Source organism: Ctenopharyngodon idella, chromosome 15 (assembly GCF_019924925.1).
Source record: "Ctenopharyngodon idella isolate HZGC_01 chromosome 15, HZGC01, whole genome shotgun sequence".
Classification (NCBI taxonomy): domain Eukaryota; kingdom Metazoa; phylum Chordata; class Actinopteri; order Cypriniformes; family Xenocyprididae; genus Ctenopharyngodon; species Ctenopharyngodon idella.
This window is the reverse complement of record NC_067234.1, coordinates 25,402,782-25,430,364: the sequence shown is the minus strand read 5'-3', so window position 1 is coordinate 25,430,364 and position 27,583 is coordinate 25,402,782. Positions and strand designations below refer to the sequence as shown.

Genomic DNA, 27,583 nt, shown 5'->3' with positions numbered 1-27,583 from the left:
TGAATGGACATTATCTAACTATCATAAGATTTGTGAGTGATTTAGAGCACAGCAGAACTCAGTCAGATAAAGGCTTATTAAGTAAAGTTCCTGTCAAACAAGTTAATTGTATTAAAAGGACAGCTATAAATAATAATAATAAAAAAGCCACTGTTGAGCAGCAAACAGGTATGTGAAGCTGCTGGTGTCACTGGAGTCTCAAAAACCTCTCCATGCAGACTGGCAGTTGTGCGTAAAGTTGTATTTCAGCCACCTCTTAACCAAAGCTCACAAAGAGAAACGTTTAAAGTGGGTTTAGTAATACATTTTCAAACCGTTTTATTGCTGTGGTGTTTTATTTGTTGTTGTTTTTTTGCAGCATGGGATAGTGCGTTGTCCTGAAAATCCTTTAATTACATTATATATATATATATATATATGTTTGTTTTCAAGATTTCGTTCTAGATTTCAAGACACATTTTGAGAGTAAATTCATTGCTATATGACAAACTTTATTAACAAATAAAAGGCAAAGCACAGCTTAAGTTCTCCCCTAGATATGCATCAAAAGCTAAGTGCCACAACATTATTATGCACTTCCAATATTAAAATACAACCTCCACTAAGTGACAGCATTATATATTTCTATAGGCTTCAACAACACAGATAGCAGCTAAAACTCTTTAAATAGGCTTAAATAGTGTCCACAGTAGACAACATGCTTCTTCTCCTGCACCAGAGCTCCTTCTAGTGGTGATTCAGCAAAGCGTACAATTGACTTTAGACAAAAGTTCGCCAATTATCACCAATTTAAGCTCAGCCTCAACCCCTCAAACAATCACGGTAATTATACCTGGATAAGAGACAAAACTGACTCTGTACCAGCACTTAATGGAAAACTTAATAAAATAGTACATACACAGTACAGGCAAACAGGACAGCAGAAAAGGGAATTAGGCACAGCAGTGCTGCCCTCTAGTGGGCAGGAGTCTACAGTGAGGTTGCAGCAGGATGGCTCAGATGTGACTAAGCCAGCACCCATTGAAGAATGCTGGTGTCTTTCCCACCAGTAGAAAGAAGATGACTATCGTCATGGAGAAAGGCAACGTTGGTCACATGGCTGCTATGCCCACCATAGATATGGCTGGGAGCCTGTGGATAAAGGGAAACATTTTTATTTATTTATTTTTTTTTACAGAGTACGATTTGATTGAATGACAAATTTCGCAAAAAACAAAACAAAACTCACCCTTGGCTGGGAACAGGGGTTAGAGAACAAGTGCACTTTGCCAAAATCATCAGCTGAGGCAAGGAGGTTGTTGTCATGTGACCTGCATACAGCATTAATGTCTGTGCCATCAGCACCCTCTGGCCAGATCCCTTGAAATAAAATAAAGCAACAAAACAGCATAAAATAAGAAGGAAAGGCACAAGAAGAGCAAAAAGTGTTAATTTGACATTTGACAGTGTTAAATTTCATAGCCAGGAAAATAATTAAGTGGATGCTAATATTTGTGTGGGTGTGTGTGGGTATAAGGTGTGACTTACCAAACACATTGAAACCCAGCACACAGGTGGACGTGGCCCACTCTAGGTTACGCACTGCATCTGCACTAGTTATATGCTTCCCACTGGATGCCTCCCCTTTTCAACAGGAAACAAGACACCAGCCAATAAAACACTGAGCTCTGAGCTCCATTCACTGACAAATCTGTTAGCTGAGAAAACAACTCACAGAATAAGATCTCATAGTCGCCTGAGTTGGTTACAATAAACTGGCTGTCGGCGGACCAGTCGAGATGAGTGACGAAGCTGGAGTGTCCCTACGGATGCAAAACACAGTATTAAACGAGTGCTAATGGTCCCTAATTACAATGGAAATAGAGAGATTTTTTGAAGAGATGTAAAACTCACAGTGCATTTGCCAACACGGTTGTATTTCCTGCCATTTTCAGTAACAGAGTAGATGTAAACAAAGTTGTCATGGGAACCCACGGCCAGGTACGCCCCATCTATAAGATAGAGAGGATGTGAGAGGTGATTTTGGACACATACACTACTGTTTAAAATGAAAAATTAATTCTTTCATTTCAAAGGGGACAGTAAAGACATTTGTAATGTCAAATTAATGCTGTTCTTTTGAACTTTCTATTTATTAAAGGGGGGGTATAATGCTATTTCATGTATTCTGACTTATTTACACTGTTAAAGAGTTGGATTCTTATGCTAAACATGGCCAAAGTTTCAAAACACGAATGACGGAGTATTTCTGTGCCAAAAATTCTCTTCCAAATCCTTATAGGATTTGGAGTCTTTTTTTTTCGAATAGCGACCTAAGTGGCGTAAACGGGGGCGGAATTCCTTGTACGGGCACTTCTCCTGGAAAGGCGCGCGCGCACACGCAGACCAGAGCGAGAGAGCAAGAGCACGCCCATCAACGCGTGTTCGGGTTTACAGAAGTCGTCGGCAGCGCTGCACAGGTCACAGGACTTCACGAAATCAACAATGTCACCAAAGAAGTGTGTTTTTGGTTGTGAGGGAAAGATAACCTTGCTTCCCAAAGAACCCAGCATTAAGTAGAGCTGAGATTTTTGTGCTCACGCAATACATTGATGCGCTCTTAACATTTGTTATTAAAATAACCATAGAAACATAGTTGCAATCACTTTTTATTGGTTAAAATGAATTGAGAATATCTCGTGTTTTTCCGTGGCTGCTCAAGCCCTCAGGACCTGTGCTTATGGTTTCATAAACAAGGCCCAGTTCTACGCTAAATGTATAGATCGTTTGAAACTGAAAGATGGAGCGGTCACAGCGGTAATGATCCCTTTCCTGAGTCAGAACCGCAGGTGGTGAGTAAAACTGCTTCAAATATCTGTTTTGTTGGCAATAGGCGCCTAAGTGCATATAATGTAAACATCACAAACGTAGTGAATTCATAAATTCATTATTCATCATTCACTATACGCTATATTCATTATAGTGATTCAAAAGTTATCCAGGGATAATGCGATGGTGTATTGCGTGTGTTTAAATACATCTGTTTAGCTGACCATTGATAGCTTGCAGCCGATCTCTACACAAAAGCTGGGCGTGCTTGTGATAGCTCGTCACTCTATCTCCCCTCACACGACACGCCTCCAGGCGCTCGGCTGTTTTCGGAAATACTCGGTACAGCGTATGTATCTTTTATAAATATGATAAAACTAAATACTTTTTGGAGATATGAAGGATGCACTACTACTCTGTAGGCTCTCAAGATTAACATGAGATTGGCAGAAACTGTGTGTGATACCCCCCCTTTAAAGAATCCTGAAAAAGAGTATGATGGTTTCCACAAAAATATTAAGCACAACTGTTTTCAACATTGATAGTAATAAGAAATGTTTCTTGAGTACCATATCAGCATATTAGAATGATTTCTGAAGGATCATGTGACACTAAAGAAAGACTGGAGTAATGATGCTGAAAATTCAGCTTTGACATCACAGGAATAAATCATATTCAATTTTACTGTTTTACTGTATTTTTTTAATCAAATAAATGCAGTCTTTGTGTGCATAGGAGACTTAAAGGGTTAGTTCACCCAAAAATGAAAATTCTGTCATTTATTACTCACCCTCATGTCGTTCCACACCTGTAAGACCTTCGTTCATCTTCTGAACAAGATATTTTTGATAAAATCCGATGGCTCAGTGAGGCCTGTATTGCCAGCAAGATCATTTCCTTTTTCAATGCCCAGAAATGTACTAAAACATATTTAAATGTGACTACAGTAGTTCAACCTTAAAATTCTAAAGCGACGAGAATACTTTTTGTGCGGCAGAAGCACTGCTTCATGAAGAAGTGTTTTGAAATCGTCCATCGCTAGATATTGTTGAATAAAGTCGTTACTTTATTTTTTTTTTGCCACACAAAAACTATTCTCGTTGCTTTATAATATTAAGGTTGAACCACTGTAGTCACATGAACTGTTTTAAATATAACTTTAGTAGCTTTCTGGACATCTGAAAGTGTTAATTATCTTGCTGGCAATGCAGGCCTCACTGAGCCATCGGATTTCAACAAAAATATCTTAATTTGTGTTCTGAAGATTAACGAAGGTCTTACGGGTGTGGAACAACATGAGGGTGAGTAATAAATGACAGAATTTCATTTTTGGGTGAACTAACCCTTTAAACACGCTTAACATAACAAAAAATAAATAAATCTTAACTGACCACAAACTTTTAAACGGCAGTGTATGTTGTATTTGTATGTATGTTTCGCAAGAGTAAAATAGGTTTAAAAGCCAAGGAACAGTGAAAGAGAAATGGTTACTAAAAGCACAAAAGATCACACCTGGAGAATATTTAATAACGGAGATGATTTCATTGCCGTCTGTATGCATAGAGATGAGATCACGGGTGTCAGTGTCCAGCACCAACCACCTGTAAGATGGCCAAAAAATAAATAAATAAATAAACGGTTTGAATATTGATGCTTCAAATAAGTCAGAATTACAAATATTTTTAATTAAATGTAAAGTTGAGAAAAGAGCATCACAATTTTAAAACAGATCTGTTAAATATTTTTTGCTTTATTTTTTGTTGTTGTTGAAAATCAGCTGATTAACATGTAAAGCAAGTCAAAAATCATTCCCATGTGCAGCCATACCTTCCTGTCATGGTGCCCACAGCAAGCACAGTGCCAGTGGGATGAAATCCAATGGAACGCCCAGGGTCCTAAAATAAAAAAATAAATCAATCAATAAAAATACATATATATTTATATTAATTTTTATATTTTATATAAAGTAAAAAAAAAAACAACAACAAAAACACAAAATGACAAGTTAGTAATTTTATATTATAATATCAGTATTAAACATTAAAAATAAATAAATATAAAAAATATATTTTATATCATGAAAAAAAATGTACATTTGAAACTATGATTCATTATATAGTTTTTTTAATGTTTTAATATTAAATAAAATGAATATTAAAAATATATTTTATACAATGTTAAAAAATAAAATATTACATTATATAATAATATATGCAGTATTATAATTTGTAATATTTTAGTATAAAAATTAATAAAAAATAAAAATCTAAAAATCAATATACATAACAGAACATTCTAACGTCTAAAACGGTCATTTGTCCTCAAAGTGAAAATACAGTATACAAAATAAGCAGATGGGATCATTTTTTGATTATGATTACATATTACTGGAATGTAAATATAAAACAGAGTTCATACAAACCTCGATGGCCTTGCTCCACAGAGGCAGGTGGGAAGAGGTGTCCCAGAGATAGACCTGCTTGTCTTGGCCACATGTCACAAACTGCTCAGTACTGGGATGCACATCCAAGCCCCACAACTCATCAGTGTGACCCTTTCACAGATGGAAATCACAGAGACCACGGTAAGAATGGCAACAATGCTGTGTACTTATTACTTTTGGACAGGTAGAATTGATTATTGGTATTATCTATTTCAGAAAAAAACCATTAGGCATGTAAACACACATAACTGTAGTTGGTTGCTTTACATCTGGTCTATTCCTGTTCAAGTGTGCTTTTTTTGGCCAGTATAAACTGTAATATGGTCCAGGGCCAAGGCCATCCTTAGGGCGGTGCAACTGGTGCGACTGCACTGGGTCTCGCGCTTTAGGGGGCCCTGGGAACCGTGACAAAACACCTCCACAAACAACCCCCCACCCGGAACGTGACCGCGAATGGACTGAAGGATGGCCCAGCTTCCGCTACCTTGCACTGGGCCCCCTGCCCCCTGCCCCACGGCCCTGTCCAGGACATATGCTGTTTATAATCTGAGGTCTGGCTACATGAGACTGAGGAAAAACGTTGTGATCTTGTTGACTTTTGGCAAAGATATAAGGCCGAAAGGCATATAAACACAATGTAATAACATCCGACAGCCTATACAGTACCTGAACAATAGGAGTGAGGGAACCAGAAAAAGAGCCCCGAAGAACAGCATTTCGAGTTGTTCCCACAAACAGTTCATCCTGTTTTCCTTCAGCTAGAGTTCGGACGGGGCCAAAAGCCTCAGGAACCTGATTAGAAAGAAGGAACGTGTAATCTGTACATCTCAGCTAAAACATGATTTGTACAAATTGTTCTAAATTGAGTGAATTCAGTGCTGATATAGCTGGATCTAATAAATGAAATGATTACATTTCAGTGCTAGGAATGTGTTCTGGATTACATTTCAGTACTAGGAATGTGATAACATCAAAACAATAAAAGTCATATTTAAGGGTATATGGTGATCATTAAAAATAAGTATTTCAGTATTTCTCTCTGCATTTCATTATGAAAGTCAGTGAAGTTTTCATTTCACAGAAATGAAAGAACAAGACAAGAACTTCACCTCAATCTCGCTCTTTTTGCGGTAATCATGGTCCCACTGCAGCACCTTGCGGTCTTTCCCTCCTCCTGACACCAGCGTTCCATCCTTCAGCACACACAGAGAGAAGATCCCACCCTCATGGGCTCCCGAAACCACCTGGCTGATCCGGTTTCCACCTTTAAATCAGAGTTCATCATCAAATCATAGGCTGCATGCAGGGAATATCTCCACTAATAACAGTCAGACAGATGAAGGTAACGGCCGTTACATAAATAGATGGATTAAATACAATTCATTACTTAAAAATGTGCCATTTAGATAAGTATTTTGGCAGAGAAAAAAAAAACACTTATGTAATGTATAATGGCATAATTATTTGCTGACCTTTAGCCCAGATGTAGATGTTTCCACTAGAATCTCCAGTAATCGCATCTCCATTCTCAGCAAAAGCAATGCAGAGCACATACTTTGGCTTTTCATGTTTCTGAAAGCATTCCAAAAATATGAATACATTAAATAAAATCATAATATGTTCCTCGATTTCTGTGCTATAGGTATTTTGTATGCAACTTTAATAATAATAAAAAAAAAAATAAAAAATAAAAAATTCACACACAGGCCATAAACTCAAAGATATCATTCAATGCCAACTTTGTATATTAGTTGGAATACTGAAAAGTAAGTGCTACAAACCTCAAACAGTCCCTGGCGTTTTGTAAGAGTACTCCCTTCCATTGTCCAAAAGTTGATGTGAGACTTCCCGCAGGTGACAATAAGGTTGGCCTCCATGGGGTGGAAGACAGCGCCCAGCACTGAGTCATTGGAACACTGCAAAATTGTGAGTGGATATTTGACACAAAACAAGATGCATTCCTCCTTTGTCTAAAACAAAATGGCAAATTTCTTATTACTTCCCAGTAAGCACATATTTGTCACCAAGACACCAGAGACCATTGCACACTATTAAAACATGTTATATTTGTGCAAACGTGATCATTTTAGCATTTTAAGCTACTTTCAAATGTACCTGACGCCAGTTAAAACGGAATATTCCAAGAGAAAAAGAACACTTGATCCATCGAGAATTGATTCAGTTGTGGAAAGTGGGTGTTAAATAATAGAATAGAGAGCGGTGGTTGATAGGGATGGGGTTAAAAAAAAAATAAAGACGGATTGTTGATGTCAGGAAAGTAATTTCATAGGCCACGCAAGTCATTACATTACAAGATTAAGAACACAAACATGACATCTTCCAGATGAAAAAGCACACGTCAAAAAGACGTCATGATGGTGTACGTGTGCAGTCAGGGTTTTAAACCACTTGGTCTGTGAACACTCAGGTTTCTGTTATTAAAATACATTATCACACAAGACACACTATGCAAGGAAACTGTACAGTAAGTCTAGTATTGCTGCTTTGTATTACTTGTTTCCCAGCTCACGCACGCACGCTTTTATACAGCATGCCACCTCACCTTAACCTCCGCCAGCTGCTTTTCTTTCTGCCAGTCCCAAACTGACAAAATGTGATCATTTGCATCATCAACCGCACACAAATGAGCACCACCATTCTGTGAAGAGGAGAGATATTATATCCATGTAAAATACCATTGTTCATTCAGCCATTCATCACTCTTCAAATGTTCATTGTCTATACCCATTGTGCACTTTTCTCATATATCATATGGCATCAAAGCACACAGATTATTTATCAAGAACTTAAAAAAGAAGTTCGCTTACCGACTTTGAGAAGGCAACACAGGTGACAGCTCGATCGACCACACCTGCTCCGATCACATGAAGAGTGTTCAGACTGACCGAGTCCCAGACACGGACATGAGGCTGCAAAGGCTGATAGCAAAACAAAGATTCATTTATATGCATATGAATCTCTAAATCAGATTAAATTAATAGTTCACATTAAAATGAATTTTCTTCCATTATTTACTGGTTTTGTCATGTACAATATTTTACATACACCTGAAAAGTTTGTGTTCGCCAAGATTCTTTAAAAATGTTCTCTTCTGCTCACCAAGGCTGCATTTATTTGATCAAAAATACAGTTAAAAGGATAAAATTGTGAAATAATCTTGCAATTTAAAATAACTGTTTTCTATTTAAATATAATTTAAAAATGTAAGTTTTTCCTGTGATGGAAACCAAGCATTTATTTGAAACAGAAATCTTTTGTAACATTATAAATGTCTTTACTGTTACTTTTGATCAATTTAATGTATCCTTGCTGAATAAAAGTTTATTTCTTTAAGGTTAATATACAATATTAGGGCTTTTCACACTTCAAATAGTTAACCCTGGGTCATTCTAAACCCCGGGTAAACGGAACCCTGGGTTATCTTGCTTCACGTCTCACACGGCTCATAATTTACCCGAGGTTAACAATTAATCCTGGGTATTCATAAACTGACGATGTATATTCCTAAATCCTGGGTTAACGTTCTTATTTGCATATTCGCGGCGTCAGTGTCATTGATTGGATAATCGCAGCACGCGACTTGTTTACATAGCTTTAGCATTGCGCATCCTCGTATTGCAGACTGTACTATTGAGTTTATACCGAATGGACATTTCGGACTATAAAGGTAAGAATGAAACGGTCTCTTCTTCACTCAAATTGTCGCGTTTTCTGTCAGCATTTGACACTTTTCCTCTCAAACGCTGAATTTACTGTTTAAATACAATGCGCAGTGTTTCTGTCACTGTCTAAAGCACGTGAATATGAGGCACGCTATTGGTTATGCGTTGCTAAGCATCTAGTCGTAATATTCTAACACCGCATCGTTTCAAACTGTACAAAATTTGGCACCACGATGCGGGGTTAACACCGCAAAAGCGGTGCTATTAACGGTGCTTCATAACCCCGGGTAAAAAGCGGTGATAAACCAGCTTCTAAATTACAAGTGTGAAACGTTCCTTTACCCAGGGTTAAAAGAGGTGTTTAGAACGACGATAACCCAGGGTTAAGCGCAGTGTGAAAAGCCCAACTTTGCACATTGCTAAAACACTGGTGTAAACTGTTATGAACACAGTAGTTTAGTTTCTGAGCACACAGAATGCTGGGATAAGCAGCAAGATCAACAAATCATTATGCTGCTACAGAATTTAAATGTGAACTAACTTTGCCATCTTTGGATGTTCCGGCAACTTGTCCTGTTGCTATGGTGACCATGTCTGGATGGATGGCCAAACTGCAAAGAGAACATTGTCAGGATCAGTGCTTGTCAGAAAAGATTTCCCATCTATCCCTCTCTCTCTCCAGGGAACAGTAAATGAATGCAGTCTGATCCCAGAAAAAGCAGTAAACAGGCTGCAAGAGTTTTGCAAAGCAGCAGGGATTTTGACAGTCACAGGGAGAGCATTCCAGTGTTATTTTAATTAGCAACAAATGTTCATTTTATAACAAATAGCATGTTGACGCTGTTACAACAGAAGACATCTGCATAAAATAATCTCTGAACGGTTCATAGTTACAAGCATTGCCTGGCAGCCAAACAGCATAGAAAAAAACACAAGGCAGAAGAGATCTGGTTTGATTGCAGGTATATTTGAATATACTGTGGGATTCGCTTATCTTGAAGATAGGAGTCTGTTAAGCCAAGCAAGATCTGGCCCTAAAAATGCAAATTTGCTCAGAATCTAGCAACACTTCCTGAGTACATTGGCTCTTTTTGTTGAATGATAGCGATACGGTGGTACAATATATTTGTTCATAAAGATAAGGACAATGATAACATCTTTTGGACCTTTGAACAATGACCTAGTTTCAGGATAATCTGCATATGAAATCGGAAATGTTTTTTTTTTTTTGTCTGTATGACAACACTTTCTCATCCACAGTAGTTCCACCAGTGCTGTTAATCTTCATTAAAGGGATAGTTCACCCAAAAATGAAAATTCTGCCATCATTTACTCCCCCTCAAATTGTTCCAAACCTGTATGTAATGTAAAACTTCCATACAATGGAAGTCAATAATGCCCCACAACTGTTTGATTACAAACATTCTTCAAAATATCTTCTTTTGTGTTGAACAGAACAGAGAAATTCATATAGGCTTGGAACAACTTGAGGGGGAGTAAATGATGACAGAATTTTCATTTTTGGGTGAACTATCCCTTTAACAGTACACTAGATGAGCAAAAGTTTGTGGAAACCCTCTTAAAATTAACAGTGCATAAAATCAATATATTTATTTACCACTTGACATCATCATTATGGCCCAGATAGTGTCTTTGTTGCTGCTCGTCTACATTGTATAGCACCACTACGGAAGCATTGAAGTACACAATCTCTCCCGTCGGCAACAGGTAGAGGTTGGAACGGCAGTCTCTTCCCCTATAGCCATAACTAATAAAGTGTGTTAAGAAATAAAAAGCTTTTACATTGATAAATGCTTGTTTGTGTCACATTTGCATTTCATTTCAACCTATTATAGGAAATAAACTCAAATTTAATTAAAAATAACTGATGCACTTTAATTATTAATTGTACTTGAAAAGTTGATAGCCATGAATATTTTCATTATTGTAAAATAATAATAAAATGTACATGTTATAAACAACTTCAAAATGATACATCAAAATGCATCATTATTCACTAGAATATCTGAACAATTCCCTTAAGTTACATTATAAAAACATTTTCAGCTAAATGGCAAGGATACACCCACTGAAGTTTTAGCTTGCGCTCTGGCAGGGCCACCTTGTTGTCAAGGCTGTAGGCATCCTTCACCTGGTCTGGAATATGCATGGTGATTGGACGTCCACGTATGAACATCCTAACATAACCATCATCTGTTTAAGAGGGACAGAAATGGAAGCGGACATACAGTAAACATGGTTTGTTAAAGAGTTTCTCCCAAGGTTTTTTTCTCCATTTTAACACCAATTTGCCACTTGTCTGCCACCTGATGTCACCTGATGGAGTTTGGGTTCCTTGCCGCTGTCGCCTCTGGCTTGCTTAGTTGGGGACACTTGACTTGACATTTTGATATTCAACAGTGCTTTTGATCTGCCTGCATTGACACTATTCTTTAAGAGCTGCTGTGCAGTCAAACAATGTACCAGTTATCAATGTAAAGCTGCTTTGACACAATCTACATTGTAAAAAGCGCTATATAAATAAAGGTGACTTGACTTGACTTAAAGATGATATGTCAAATTATCCTGGCCCTACTGACAGAACTAGAAACCAACTTGCCCATTACAGAATGTCAACCCATAATAGTTTTTATCTGTAATGCAGGCGATAATGGGATCGAGTCAAGCTAATTTATAATTTCCTATAACACACGGCTCAGTCTCTCCCTGCACCGCTAATTAAACAAATATTACATACATTTATATATAAAAAAATGCCTTTTGCTCCACTGGAAAAGGAAACACTGTAATGGAATATAAAGTTTGTTGTACATGAAAACTAGATGTTTATATTTGGATGCAAAACTTACTCCCACAGTTCATATATAGCTGTGTTATTTTAGTATTATTTATATACTATTTATTAATATTTTGAATTAGGTTATAATTTTATGTGGTTTTGTCATTTTATTATATATATATACATATATTTCTGTCTTCAATTCAGTTTTAGTCATTTTAGAAGCTTTAGTTGCTAATGCAGCATTTTTAAATGTCTGTTTTTCCATCTAGTATTTATATTTTATTTCAGCTTTATTTCAGTTAACAGTTTTACTTAACTGATATGTAGTTGCTAGGGTGTTCTAAATGTTTTTTATTGTGTGGTATTCATCATATTAATTCAAAATAGACAAAAACTTACCAGCATTGAAGGTGCACTCTTTGGTTTTGCTGAAAGAACAAAAAAGAAAGATGTCATTCATTCATTCATTCACAGACATAAGCCAGACAAAAACAGCGCCATAAGTTAAACAAAAACTTTCTAAAAAACATTTCTGAAAAGTTTTGTTTGCTGTTTTTGACTTGTGTTTTGTACGAGCATGACTAATTCATTGAGCTCATCCATTAATCCTGACCCAGCTTTCATGTGGCCTCTCATAGATCTGTGCAATGGAGAGAACACTGAGCTAAAGCGACAAGAGGAGAGGGGCACCCAAAACTGCTTTCAAATAAATACAGGCCGTTTCAGAGCTTGTTTACATGACTAAACAGATTTGGTGGGGTGCCAGCACTGGTGGTGAGTTTTCTTCAAAAACAAACATGGACAATTACTCAAAACATAGAAGCCTTGATTAAAAAAGATCAAATGTTCAGTTTGTGTCTGTGCGTGCATTTGTAGCTGCTTTTCCTAACCACACAGTGTTCCACTTCCTTTATGCTGATGCAAGACTGTCTTGATTGACAGCCTGTCTCAGACAGCTGAAAGTAATCAATTAGACCCATGGATCCAGCATTATTTGCTGGAATACGTTTGCAAAACTCAGATATCCTTAGAATGGACAGCAAACTGTGTCTCTGGCTGGAAAACTGGACCTTTCTAAAGTAAGAGGGCAAAATAAATGTTATTATGTAAAGGGAAGACAGAAGGATCGTGGGTGCCGTTGAAAAGAAATGCTCCCACAATGATGTTTGTGTCCATGGAGAAACCATCCAAACACTTCATTAAAGCAAAGCGGGCCACACCAAAGCAAGCCTCATCTGGTGTAGGCTAAAATCACACAATATTTCCATTATCCAGTGTGTTATGTATATAATCACTGTGTTATTTGCAAAAAGCTGCAGTCATTTAGCCACCTAAAAAATATTTTTCCAAATGGCTAAATGTAAGGAATAGTTCATATATGCATCATTTGGATCCACATATGGCGAGTATTCTTTCTTTTCTTTTTTTACTCAGTAAGCATGATGTTAATTGTAAGCAATTTATGTTTATAAATTGACATTTTAGGACATTTCAGGGCTCCACACACCTGATTTTAGGTGACGGCACACAAAATGGCAGCTGCCCTGGCAACATTTTCTCATAAGCACATACCGGAAAAATCCATTTTACCAATAATCACCCTAGGCTGTGTAACAGTAGCAACCAAACTCAATATAATGCTGTATGCACCACTAATGTGTGTGACCTCAAAGGAGCCCTTATACTAATGCACTGACTGTGCACACCCATCCATATCACACACAGTGCTGGCGACGATTTGACGATTCATGGATTTTATATGTTAAAATCACCACACAAGGTATGCATGCACAGTATCTTTACAGATTAAATCAAATCTCTAAAGCAAGTGATTCACTAAAAGCTTCTGTTGAAGTTCTCTGGAAATGATGTTCTTTCCTGATGTAGAGCACTCGCTCTAATTTGCCTTTAAAGCTCTCTCTCTCTCTCTCTCTCTCTGTGTGTGTGTGTGTGTGGCAGTGGATGGGTTTCATGTTTAATACATACAGCTGACCAGCAGTTACAATCGATATCTAGATTGCTAGATAAGCAACGCACTAAAGCAGTTAGTACAATTTATTCATTATATATAACATGGAAGTTGAATGGATAACAAGGTTTCAGCCTGACAATACCAAAAGCAATAAAAGCCAGATGGAAACAAGCACATTTTTGCTAAATGAATCACAAAAAGATGCATAAAATGCCCCACAACAAACAAAACTGAAGTCTTGCAACAGCAAAGTAAAATGCATATGCAAAAGGTTGTCAGATGTTTCTAAAGTCTTTTGTTCCCATTTGGGAAGTTACGACACAAGCTTAGCCCAGGTGCGTTCGCTTTGTTTATCTATAGAAGCCATGATGATGTAAATATTCTTGTTTGCCTACCTATGTTTGCTTTGTTGCAGGAAGCTGAAAGCAATTCCATTATAAACCTCACCCTATAACTACCAAAAGTTTTTCTTTTGAAGACCTGAAAGAGCTTAACAAGAATATAAGCTTTACCTGGTTGACCTCTTCATGTTGTTTTTCCCGTTATTCTGTTTAAGCGCTAGCTGGAATTTGCAGAAGCGTCAGGCAAAAGACTGAGTTCCTTGTTTGAGTTAACTTCAGCTCTGCAGGAACATGGACCTCGCTAACCAATGGCAGGACACTTCCTCAGTGTGCATGACAGCCCTTTTCTGGCTGAACACACCCCCCATTGCAGTAACATGAAGCACTCTGTGGTCAAGAGACTGTTTCAGTGGTGAGTGTGTCAACCAAGTGACTGCGCAAAGCTGCCATGTGCCATATAAAGTTTAGTCTCAAACAATCATGCCATAAATATAACACTACTAATGTGTAGGATTATCTGCTGTACAAACATCCTGCAGGAGCTTGGTGGGAAACCTGTTGGAACTGATATTTAACCCTTTAGTAGAATGAAACGTTCATTATGTAGTAGTTTGTGATAGCAACAAAGGCTTAATGGACTCATATGATGAGAAGCTTGGATTTTTCTCTATTCAAATGTAATTTTTTTTATCCTCCTTTCTACTATAAAAATAGTAAAACAAACAAACAAAGAAAAACTTTACAATTGAATTGAATTTAACACTATATTAAGTGGTAACCTGGTTAATGGATTTCTTTATGAAAGTTTAATGAGATTGTTCCAGTGGTTGCTGTACAGCTCTGATAGGATCTCAGTCAATAACACTTTTATTGACAGATGTCTAGCTTGAACATCAGTGTTTACCTTCCTTCCTGGAACTTCATGTATACACACCATAAATTATTTATTAGTATTTGATCACATTGTTCCTAAGCCTTCTTGGTGTGTGCACAACAACTTACTACACACTTAGTAGTAGAAAATAATGAAAATAATGTCATTAATTACTCACCCTCATGTCGTTCTACACCCGTAAGACCTTCGTTCATCTTCGGAACACAAATTAACATATTTTTGATTAAATCGATGGCTCAGTGAGGCCTCTATAGACAGCAATGTCACTAAAATCTCAAGATCCATAAAGGTACTAAAAACATATTTAAAACCGTTCATGTGAGTACAGTGGTTCAACTGTAATGTTACAAAGCGACAAGAACACTTTTCGTGTGAGGGTGAGTAATTAATGACATTATTTTCATTTTTGGGTGAACTAACCCTTTAATAAGAAACAAAACGGTATACACTGACACTACCATTCAAAAGTTTGGGGTTGTAAGATTTTTTAAATTTTTTGAAGTCTTTTATGCTCAACAAAGCTGCATTTATTTGATCAAAAAAAAAAAAAAAAAGAACAGTAATATCATGAAATATATTTTCAATTTTAAATAACTTTTTTATTTTAATATATTTTAAAATTTATTACATTAAATTTTAATATTCAGCAGCCATTACTCCAGTCTTCAGTCTCGCGTGATCCTTCAGAAATCATTTTAATATGCTGATTTGGAAGCAGTCTTGATTATTGTCAATTTTTAAAACAGTTGTGCTGCTTAATATGTTTTGTGGAAACCATGACACATTTTTTCAGGGCGAAATTATGAATAGAAAGTTTAAAAAAACCAGCATTTATTTGAAATGCAGAAAGTTTAAAAGAACAGCATTTATTTGAAATATAAATCTTTGAAATAGAAATCTTTTACTGTCTCTTCTGATCAATTTAATGCATCTTTACTGACCCCAATCTTTTGAACAGAAGTGTATATTATCTATGTATCATCATTCAGGTAAGAAAACATGAACCCGAACACACAATGATAACCTTTAGCAACTGCAGTACCATTCTATTTAAATAAAGAAAGGCATAAACAGGCAAAACTTTTTTATAACATATTTCAAATCAGCAATAAAATTACAACAATAATAATCATCATCATCAGATTACAATCTGGGGCCAGTTGCATAAACATAGCCATTATGTTAAGAGTAAGACTGTGTATGAAGAACTAGTTTGACCAACTAGCAGTTAGTTGGGGGTAATCAGTCTTATATTGTACAATATTGTACTTTTCAAATTATACAAATATACTTTTTATATAACTAACTTTAAAAAGTTACGAACAGTCTTAAACAAAAAAAAATTGACAACTAACTTGTAAGACTAGTCTTAGCAGTTTATGCAACCAGACCCTGATTTATATCAAATCATGGTCTAAAATTTTATTTTATAAAATACTTTCTATAGATGGTCCTTCTCTTCCTCTACTGTCTCTGGTGTCTTGCTGACCAAAGGTCTAGCTTTATCATCTAATTAGACACTGAAGTAGCATCTATTTTTAGCTGTGTTGACATCTTGTACTAGCCTCAAGGCTTGGAGGGAAAGAGTTTTCATCTCTGTGTACAGAAAAATCATTGAGTTTAATGCACTTTTAGATGAAAAGTTACCTGTCTCTCTTTCCACATGTTGAGCTGCCGGATGAGGTGGTTCTGCTGCGGGAGTCGGCCATCTCCTTCTTCACCGTGGACAGGCGTTCTGTGGACATGCTCTTCCTGACACACAGAGACAAGAGCATGAGGTGGAGAAGAATGAGTGAGGCACAATGCAGAGGGCAGGAAAGAAAGACATCAAAGAAATAGGAGACTAGGAGAGAACAAAACAGGCCTTGGGCTTTGCTATATCCATGATACAATCATGGATATAGCAAAACATACTCTGACATGGGCTGACCGGCAGTGAAGTGTTAGGTTTATAAGACCCTATGTGTTGCCCTTAAGGCCCAAATATTGCCATAAGCCTTTGCAGCCCACATGTTGGTGATATAATGCCCCATGGACTGTCAGTTGTCAGAAAAAAGGTGCATTGAAAACACATGGGTGCACTAATGAACACCCTTTTGAAAACTAAAATGACAAATGGGAGACCCTTCATGTATGTCTAATGAAAATTACAAACATGCATTTTTTTTTTTGTCTTGTTTTGTTTTCCATCATGTGACACTAAATACTGGTGAGCATAAGAAACTTCTTTCAAAAACATAAAAAAAGACCCAAAACTTTTGAACTGTAGTGTATGCAGTGCTGCTGAATTATATACTATTTCACAAAATAGTATGCAGTATATACTTATATTGTAGTAAATATGGAATATGATAGTATGTTATTTTGAAGACAGTGATTATGTCAGTCTGGAAGTAATAAACAACACAAATTTTTTGTGGTGTTATGCTGGGACAACAAGCATTTTCTCAAGTTCACATTAATACAAATGCCTAATATGAATTATTATATTAACTATTAATAAATAATAAGAAACTATTACAGCTCTCTTCTGTAAAAGTTTACAGGTACTTAAAGGATTAGTTCACTTCAAAATAAAAATGTCATGATAATTTACTCACCCCCATGTCATCCAAGATGTTTATGTCTTTCTTTCTTCAGTCGAAAAGAAATTAAGGTTTTTGAGGAAAACATTCCAGGATTTTTCTCCATATAGTGGACTTCAATAGGGTTCAACAGGTTGAAGGTCCAAATTGCAGTTTCAATGCAGCTTCAAAGGGCTTTAAACGATCCCATCCGAGGAATAAGGGTCTTACCTAGCGAAACGATCGGTCATTTTCTAAAAAACAAACAAAAAAAAAACAATTATATACTTTTTAACCACAAATGCTCGTCTTGCACTAGCTCTGTGTTGCGCCATGCATTACATAATCACGTTGGAAAGTTCAGGCGTGATGAAGGCTAAAGCACCGAGCAAGTGTTTACAAAGCAAACGTGCAAAGACTAAGTCAAGCGGCCTTTACAAAAAAAGGTAAAACAACGATGTTGGACAATTTTGAAGTTGTAGGAGAAAATGAGATGGAGTTTTCCGCCCTACCGCAGTATTTCTGCCTACGTCACGCGTGACCTTTCCAACGTGATTACGTAATGCGTGGCGCATCATAGAGCAGTGCAAGATGAGCATTTCTGGTTAAAAAGGATATAATTTTTATATATTTATTTGTTTAGAAAATTACCAGTCGTTTCACTAGATAAGACCCTTATTCCTCGTCTGGGATCGTGTAGAGCCCTTTGAAGCTGCACTGACACTAATTTGGACCTTCAACCTGTTGTACACCAGTTAAGTCCACTATATGGAGAAAAATTATGGAATGTTTTCCTCAAAAACCTTAATTTCTTGTCGACTGAAGAAAGAAAGACATAAACATCTTGGATGACATGGGGGTGAGTAAATTATCATGAAATTTTAATTCTGAAGTGAACTAATCCTTTAATTATAGGGATCATTTTGGCTAAATGTTCCAAATGGTTTATTACTCAATACCGCCATCTTGAGGTTGAGATGTAATGCTGCACTGATGTTGTTGAGCAACAAAAATCTTGGTGTGGAATAAATGCAAATATTTCCACTATGTACAACTTTAACATGTGATACCAGTATGTCTTCCAATAAAATGCCATTTTAAAAATGTGTAGAGATAATATGCAATAAAAATGATATATCTTGCTTATGACTCTCACCTTTTGATAGACATCAGTACCTCCTTTTTCGGAGAGGAGGGAGAGGAAGGATAGCCACTCAAGCGTTTTGTTTGCACATAGCCATTTGTCAGAGGCTTGGATGGCAGAGCTTGCAGTATCTGCCGAACTAAATCAGGAAGGAAGAAAAAGATGAACACAGTTTGATGACATGCAAATTATCTTCACCTCCCACATGGAATTTTTTATGTAACCACTTATTATGTATTACAATACATCCCTGGTTGAAATATCCTATAACAGTTAAGAACCTTGTCTGCTAACACAAAGGTTACATCAGTAATGCAGGCAAGGTTAGATGGAAAAATGACCTCCAATTAGCAGTTTTCTAGGCTCTAAACACGTAATGACAATAAGCAGAGGGCCATAATGAAGCTCTGACCTTTAGTAGGTCCACCTTTCTTGCTGCTGGTCTGTGTGATCTCCTCACAGCAGCCCAGCCTTCTCAAAGCATCCGCCAGCGCCGCCTTCAGCAGCTGAATCTCATCCTCCTGCAGCTGCACCCTCTGCTCCAGGTGAGAAAGACGGTCATCCATCTCCATTCCACTCCCAGCTGATACATTATCATCTAAAAGAGACAAACAGATAGTTATAGCATTAGAATTTGTACAGAATGGAATTGGTACAGTACAATTTGTCCAAAACTGTTTAACTTGCTTTCTTCTGTGGAACTCAAAAGAAGATATTTTTGTGCTCCAAAAAAGAAAGTCATACAGGTTTGGGACAATATGAGAATGGTGACAGAATTTTCATTATGAGTGAACTATCCCTTTAAAGGTACAATATGTAAATTTTGCCGCTAGAGGTCACTTATTCAAAACAAAGGCGTAGCTTGATGATGCCTTAATTTCGCGGAATCATGGGAGGTGCTGTCTTCACGTCTACAGCCGGTGGAAATAATCCGATGAGACTCGGGCAGAAATCATATTAATGGATGTGGGGTAATGCAGCGCTGTTTTATCATATTAGATACATTTATGTGTTGAAAGTAGTTATAATGCTACTCTGTGCGTTCGCTTGGCGGCTACTATGAGACATTTGTTGCACACTGCAGTAAACTAGATCAATATTAGGCATGGTAAAACATGGTACTAGCTGTAAATCAAGAAAACGAGATTTAAATAATAAGACTTACTGTGTTGAGCTATACACCGTGTCCTAACCAGACGCGATGCAATGCCGCAACATGCGATAAAAGGTATTTTTTCCATGTTAATCTGAGTTTTTGTCCTAACCAGCAGCGACGGCGACACACAACGATTCTATTTTAGAAACGGTTTCTATTTCTCCGCGACGTCGCGGCTGGAACAGCAACACAAAGTATGGCAATGATAATATCAGGTACTGTTTATGTGCTTTATTTAATGTTAAAAGCGTCTATGTGAGTTTGAATATCATTATGTGTTCCCAGTTTTTTAGCTGTAATGAAAACAACACTGGCACCTCAGATTTTAAAAATTAATAAATGGGCACAAGAACGTTCAAACTGTCGACTCAATGCGCAAAAACAAGCATATTCTATGACAAAGATTGTTTCAGTCACTCCATATGTACTTTAAATAATGTTTAAATGGTGTAATATTTATGAATTGTACTATATACCTGCCCATTTCATTGTATCTGCTGTGCTCTTGCCGAGAGAGCCCGCCCACACTCTCTTCTGATTGGCTGTGGTTTTTTTATTTGATTATCGCTTCTCATTGTCGCGTCGCGTCTAGTGTGGACAGTCAAATTGCTCGTCGCTGGAATCTTGTCGCATCGCGTCTGGTTAGGACACGGTGCTAGCCTATAACAATGATTATTTTTTTGTCGATAAATGTATCCAAACAGTTGCTTACCTGCCTAATAAAACACATAATACATTAAAGCGTCTTTGGTGTTTCCATTTTTCTACAAAATAAAAAAAAAAATCGAGGGTAACATGGGTCATTGATAGGCGACGCACGGACACAGTCCATGTGCTGGTTAAAATTGCTTATTTCTCTGGATTAAAATTTTACATATTGTGCCTTTAAACCAGTGGTTCTCATTCCAAGTCTCTGCATAATACAGTATACGATATTCAAAAGCCAATATAAGGTAAGATATTTCCTTTGGTATTTCTGATGTAATTAATAAAGCTTGTTTTCCTAATTTGTATTAACAGAAAATGGAGTAGTTGATATATTAATTGCTCAAAATTAATTTTGTGATTTTAGAAATTTGAAGAACTATATTATAAAAAAAAAAAAAAAAGAAAGAAACAAATAGTTATTGGGGTTAAAAAATAAATATGACTTCAGTTTACATATTGATTGTATTTTTTTTAGCATTTCAATTAACTTAGAATATTTTAATATATTAATAATAATATACTAAATAATTTTAAGCCATCCTGCTTCCCACTTGGAAATTAGCTGAGGCCCCCTAGTGGTCCCTGTCCTCTGATTAAGCCATTTTTAAACAATGGACCCTTTTCACCGACTGTGATGACGCGTTTCCACAGTTATCAACATCGCAAATCAAGTAAAGTTTTTCATATTTAATGACAAAAAAACAAACAAACAAAAAAATCAAATCGACGCTGCTGAGGGTGTTTCTAATACAATGGCTGTTTTTCTGTTTTGACATCTTTCTCTCTTCTGACTGCTGTAATCAGTTGCTTCTGAGACACTGTAAATGTGAAAAGGGTCCATGGAATTTGGATAAAGTGTGGAAAAGATTTGGTCCAAAAAAGCCACTCTTATTAGCTTAATGTGTAAAGTTCATTTTAATTTAAACACTCTTTGGACACTTAAGTCACAATTAAAAAAAATGCACAAATGTCTTTGCATAATAGAATATAAAAAACAAATAGCACACCTATCACTTCATACATTGACTAAAATGGCCTGTTGGCTAAAAGTAATTGAAACAAATGGCTCAGAAAAGTTATGGTATAGGAAAAGCTTGAGCATCATTTGTTTGCATTATAACAAAAAATTCAACATATGAAAAAATCTGTGATTTAAAAAAAAAAAAAAAAAAGATTAGAAGGGCACTTTGATCATTTTTAAAAAAAAATGTGTTAATATCGACAAAAAAAAAAAAACTCAAAATTGAAAGCATGAGTGAACAATTGAGCAAGTTTCAAATGCTGATTCACAAATGCCATCGGGTGCATTTCATTTAAATATACAACCCGCATTTACATTTTTCCAAATGTAGCTTCTCAATATCATATTTTTCATAAAACAGTGGCTCCTTGTCTCTGTTTCAATCTCAAGGGCAATGCAACGGGCTGCACGCTAAGTGTGCATATAATAAACCTCTGTTAGTGCCTTCACTCGCTAACACATGGAGATCACTTCCATAAAGCAGCATCAGCAGGTGGTGAGCACATCAACTGAAATAATAAAAGTGAAACAAAATCGGAGGCAAAAGTGGAAGGTGAGAAGAAAGCAGGAAGAAGATAGTGATGCTGGAAGACAAAAGCAGTCTGGAGGAAACCGGATGCTCAGTAACCAAGCACACTGAAATATTCATCATCCCGCTCTGCTTGTATTCCCCTCCTACCTGCCATTCCAGTCAGTACTATGTCCGCCTGTCAGTCAACCGCTCAGACAGCCTGATCTGCTGCAGTTCTCTAGGGGTTTCCTAAAGGTGCCAAATGCCTGCCTGGCCAAAGATTCTTTCTCCCACCTTTTCCTTGGCTTGCTGGATGGCTGATCCCGTGTCTGGACCTCCCTTCCTCACCCTCCCCCACCCTCAGTGCTGTGTGTAAAGAGGAGAAGGGTGATGTTTGTAACAGGACGCTGTTTCCCGTCTCCTATGCGGCAGAAAACTGCTGGTGGTGCTGTTGGAAGAGAGAGGTTTGGCTCGACTCCAGACCTGTCAGCCAGGCACTACCAGGAAGTGCACTGACCAGCCTCTCCACCAATAGCGCACTCAAGTGTGTATGTCAGTTTGACAATTTATGACTTGTTTTATACCCCTAGGGCGCATGCTCATTTTCTTAGCATACTGTATGAATCAATACGATTCACATTAGGGATTTTAAATGCATTCAATTTGTTAACATAGTCTGATCTTAAGATCTTCATGTAGGCCTACAACATTTAAAATCAGTCTAAACCATCCAACTGTACAACATGGACAGACACCCTCTCTGACCCATTATATACTGTCTACCCATCCATCTGTCGTTCAGCCAAACCATCTGTCGCAGAAACTGACCTACTGGAAAACCCAAACAATGACCACAATGTACACTGATACCTATTCTTGAGAGAACCTGTAATTCACAAGAACTGATGAAACAGACGTTTCTAAGTGACAACAGCAACAAACTGTGCACAATGGTTATTAGACACCATAGTGATAATATCAAATTCCCTAACAAGACATTCAATGATTGACTGAAATGAATGATATAAAATAGTAGGTCTGGGACAATATATCAATGCATTGCAATTCGTGGATCATTTTTGATGTTTTCCAAATGCATCACAAATCAGTTCTGAGCTTAGTTTTTAACAGCAGATGGCGCTCTAGGCTATTTTTTAACTGCACGCTCAAATGCTCATGAAGAACAGCGCTTGTGCATTCAGCTGAGTCTGAGAATGTATTCGCACCTCAGAATGCTTTTATGACGCGAGATTAATGTAAACAGCCCACCGCAAACACCCTTGTAATTTGCTTCAACCTTTTTGAACTTTATGAATGATTATTTTATAGAAGGTTCAAGTGGTGTGCGTAAGGAATTGGAAGGAAGCAGAGTACGGCTGTTTCTAAAGCACACAGTGCCATCTGCTGTTGAAAACTAAGCTCATAATCGATTCAAGAGAGAATCGCGATACATATGGAAATATCAGAATTGATCCAGAATCATTTCTCAATTCGCAATGTATCGATGTATTGTCCTACCCCTATTAAATAGTAAATTTTACTCAAGCATTTTAATTGTGCTTTGTTTATTATTTCTTAATTTGTTTATTAAATAAATAAAAATATGAATAAAGAAAAATATGTATATTAAATAAATATAATAATTTTATTATATTTATGTTTTTGTCTATGTATTATGCATTATATTAATGTTAATATATATTATATTAACGTATATATATATACTTAAATATACAACCCATTTCCGGAAATGTTGGGACGTTTTCTAAATTTGAATAAAATGAAAACTAAATGACTTTCAAATCATATGAGCCAATATTTTATTCACAATAGAACATAGATAACATAACAAATGTTTAAACTGAGAAATTTTACAATTTTATGCACAAAATGAGCTCATTTCAAATTTGATGCCTGCTACAGGTCTCAAAATAGTTGGGACAGGGGCATGTTTACCATGGTGTAGCATCTCCTCTTCTTTTCAAAACAGTTTAAAGACGTCTGGGCATCGAGATTATGGGTTTTTGGAGTTTTGGTGTTGGAATTTGGTCCCATTCTTCCCTGATAGAGGTTTCCAGCTGCTGAAGAGTTCGTGATCGTCTTTGACGTATTTTTGACGTATGAGCCTTGGCCCACAGGACACGACAGGGCTTCTGGACCATGTTCACATATGGCTTCCCTTTTGCATGATAGACCTTTAGTTGGCATCTGCAGATGGCACGGCGGATTGTGTTTACCGACAGTGGTTTCTGGAAGTATTCCTGGGCCCATTTAGTAATGTCATTGACACAATCATGCCGATGAGTGATGCAGTGTTGTCCGAGGGCCCGAAGACCACAGGCATCCAATAAAGGTCTTCGGCCTTGTCCCTTATGCACAGGGATTTCTCCAGTTTCTCTGAATCTTATGATGATGTTATGCACTGTAGATGATGAGATTTGCAAAGCCTTTGCAATTTGACGTTGAGGAACATTGTTTTTAAAGTATTCCACAATCTTTTTACGCACTCTTTCACGGCTCTGCCCATCTTTACTTCTGAGAGACTCTGCCTCTCTAAGACATCCCTTTTATAGCTAATCACATTACAGACCTGATATCAATTAACTTAATTAGTTGCTAGATGTTCTCCCAGCTAAATCTTTTCAAAATTTCTTGCTTTTTCAGCCATTTGTTGCCAACTTTTTTGAGACCTGTAGCAGGCATTAAATTTCAAATGAGCTCATTTAGTGGATAAAAGTGTAAAATTTCTCAGTTTAAACATTTGTTATGTTATCTATGTTCTATTGTGAATAAAATATTGGCTCATGTGATTTGAAAGTCTTTTAGTTTTCATTTTATTCAAATTTAAAAAACATCCCAACATTTCTGGAATTTGGGTTGTATTTGCATAAGCTGTATAGAATTTCTGGGGTTTTGAAATGTATTTTATATCAGTGGTTCAACTGGTAGGCCACAACTTAAAAATGAGTTGCAGGTCTATTCTGCAACAGTAAGGGGAAAAAAACAATGTTACTAATAAATTGCAACTAACCATATAACAATTCAGCTAGGATAGCAGAATCAATAGGCTTATCATCCTTAATAGGCAGGAGAAACATCTTATCCATATATTTTGTTGTTGAGGTCAAAGGACATGTGTTCAACAAACTTTATGGTATTTTGACACACATTCTTCAGTTGGTAAAATAGATAATACTAATGCAATATTTAGCCCAGTGTTTTAAGACGGGTAAATCACATTTCTGCTGTTGTTCACACTATGCATTTACAAAATTGTCAGACATGAAAACACGCCATTTTCCATATAATTTTGCCTGTGCATTGTCATGGTAAAATTCTGTATGATAATCAAATCTGGTGCTCTGGTGCTGGGTCACCACTTTACATATAATGCAAAATCTGGGTCCTAAAGCAAAACTAGTTACTTGCTAATTTGCAAATAAAAATATTTTGGCTAATGTTTGTTAATGGTTGTATCTTTTTATTAATAGTCATGATAATGCTGAAAACAGACAGGAGGTATACAACTAAGCTTCAAGGCATTGTTTTCACTAGGGACACACAGTAACCCTGGTAAATCCATCTTAATAGGTGCATAATGTAATACACTAGACATCTCACAATAAATAAGCAACTTAGTACATTCTTTCCATTAAAACCTTAGCTGAAAACAAACAACAAAGCCCCAGTGAAGCAAGCTGAATCAGGTTTGCTGAGGATGAGAGGTTTCAAGAATATCAAAAACTGATGAGAAAATGAATTAAAAAAAAATGTAAACACATGTAGCTCGGATTGTAATTCTCAAATATCTTTCAGGAGCCTGAATGAGTAGATGTTCATTCTTGTACCATGACACTGACCCCAACCGCACATATGCGATAAGAAAATGTTTTAGGAGATAATAAAATTTGCATGTAGGCTAAATAAAACTGTAATTTAAACAAATAATATTCATCACATAACCCTGAGACAGTTTCTTTTGTTGTGGCCTCGCAGGCAGTGACGCACTGACACATCAAAACATCCAGCATTGCTGGAATGTTTATGTAAAACTCATTGATATCAAAGACAAAAATCGCTTTCTTTTGAAATGGGTGACGAAAATAAACCATCTCGTGTGGCTTTCGCGCGCATTCATTATGAATGCTCAGTCAAGTCGCAGCCAAACTTACCGTTGCAATACCGAAGCAGAAGGGTGTTCGTGTCATACAGGTTCCCACATGAGGCTACTCGCTCCGACATGTCCTTCTTCTGGTCAATTCCTTTATTATTCCTTTCTTAATCCTCGGTCCTCAGATCCACCTGCCTTTCCTAACATACGAGTGAGCCTTCAACACCTTTCCACCGAACAGCCGACGACAACCTGTGCTGCCTGCGTTTCTATAGCAACAGCCTCACCGCTGATCTGCTACCCAGAGGGAACAAGAGAGCATGTTTACTCTTGGAGTCCCATAATATGCAGTCACTTCTTCCACTATTAGCATGTTGTAAATATATATTCAGATATGAGAGGCAGAATAGTCAAATTAGCAAGCCCTGAGGACAAAGACCACATCGACATATTTAACTATTTTAGGTAGCTATAGGCTACAAGAGATGAATAGGCCTACTGCATTATTGCCTGGTGTAACCGGTCTATTTATCTAGGGAATTTACTTGGTAATGATGCTGGTGTCATAAAGTGCCATGTCCTTGACAGTCAAGCAACTGTTATTTCTACTCTCTAACAGTAGATGGCAGTGTAGGCCTGATTAAAACATTTTAGATGTCAAGATCCAAATGTTAGCCTTTTATATTTGGCCCAAGTGCATTATATTCCTCAAGTGTGGGTATCTGAATATTAGAATACGGTACACTTTACTCCTTTGAAATCCCATGTTTTTGTTGCGAGACCTATTATATATTTGATTAACTATTCTCTAACCCTAGCAAAACAAACAAACAAACCATTAAATATTATGTTTTTTTTTTTTACATAACATAAAAAAAAGACATGGTGATGAAAAAATGTTTTGCGCTTGCCCAAGAAACATAAGGTTTGCTAGCAAAACTTTGCCTTTTTCCCCTGAGAAATTTTGCGTTTTCTTTTTTCGCGAGAAACTTCGAGCGAACGCAAAATTTAGGCCCATTTGCGAGAGAACGTAAAAGCATCGAAATATGAAATTGTCTCTCATCTCATATTTTTTTTCTATCACCATCCTTTCGGGGCTCCGTAGATTGTTTTGAGGTGAGCCAATTTACCAAGTAGGCTGTGCATCGAGCAAAATGTAGCTATGACTCGTATGGCCTTGCCACGACAAACGAGCCCCATTAAAATCTAACTGATAAATCCTTGCCTGACGAGTGGTTTTAAAGTATACCGACATGAAAAACATCTTCTCACAATTTTTAAGCAAATTCGTGTGTCCAGTATTTTCTTTCGGCTGTTTAGCACAAGAAATAGCGATGCCCTATTCACGAATGAACAACTCTTTTGAGTCGGTCTACTTTAAAATGACCTGAATCGGTTCGCGAATCTAATCTGAATCATTTGG

The 27,583-nt window shown here is 36.9% G+C and overlaps 1 protein-coding gene across 5 annotated transcripts; it reads right to left on the bottom strand.

The window, feature by feature from the left end:
* Positions 1-470: 470 nt before the first annotated feature.
* Positions 471-27,538, bottom strand: eml2 (EMAP like 2). 5 transcript variants are annotated; one of them, XM_051862078.1, is made up of 23 exons: positions 27,433-27,538; positions 26,222-26,457; positions 19,066-19,251; positions 18,666-18,792; positions 16,593-16,697; positions 12,137-12,165; positions 11,019-11,148; positions 10,553-10,702; positions 9,476-9,545; positions 8,080-8,190; positions 7,815-7,910; positions 7,033-7,167; positions 6,724-6,823; positions 6,361-6,515; positions 5,918-6,043; positions 5,231-5,362; positions 4,636-4,703; positions 4,321-4,409; positions 1,894-1,991; positions 1,715-1,802; positions 1,528-1,623; positions 1,229-1,359; positions 471-1,131 (listed from the first exon to the last, which is right to left on the bottom strand). In XM_051862078.1, exons 2-23 carry the CDS (start codon positions 26,289-26,291, stop codon positions 1,006-1,008), a joined length of 2,418 nt encoding a protein of 805 aa, XP_051718038.1. In that variant the 5' UTR covers positions 26,292-26,457; positions 27,433-27,538; the 3' UTR covers positions 471-1,005. The 5 variants fall into 5 exon arrangements, with proteins under 5 accessions (XP_051718038.1, XP_051718040.1, XP_051718041.1 ...); XM_051862080.1 differs by lacking the exons at positions 16,593-16,697; positions 18,666-18,792; positions 19,066-19,251; positions 26,222-26,457; positions 27,433-27,538 and adding an exon at positions 14,222-14,375; XM_051862081.1 differs by lacking the exons at positions 16,593-16,697; positions 18,666-18,792; positions 19,066-19,251; positions 26,222-26,457; positions 27,433-27,538 and adding an exon at positions 12,547-12,658.
* Positions 27,539-27,583: the final 45 nt, after the last annotated feature.

Coding starts and splice junctions, on each gene's coding strand:
- eml2 (XM_051862078.1), bottom strand. CDS start 26,291: ATGTCGGAGCGAGTAGCCTCATGTGGGAACCTGTATGACACGAACACC. Junction 9,546..10,552: donor CATAATGATGATGTCAAGTG/GTAAATAAATAT, acceptor TTCTCTTTGCAG/TTTGGCCATCCATCCAGACA. Junction 6,044..6,360: donor GCAAAAAGAGCGAGATTGAG/GTGAAGTTCTTG, acceptor CTTTCTAATCAG/GTTCCTGAGGCTTTTGGCCC.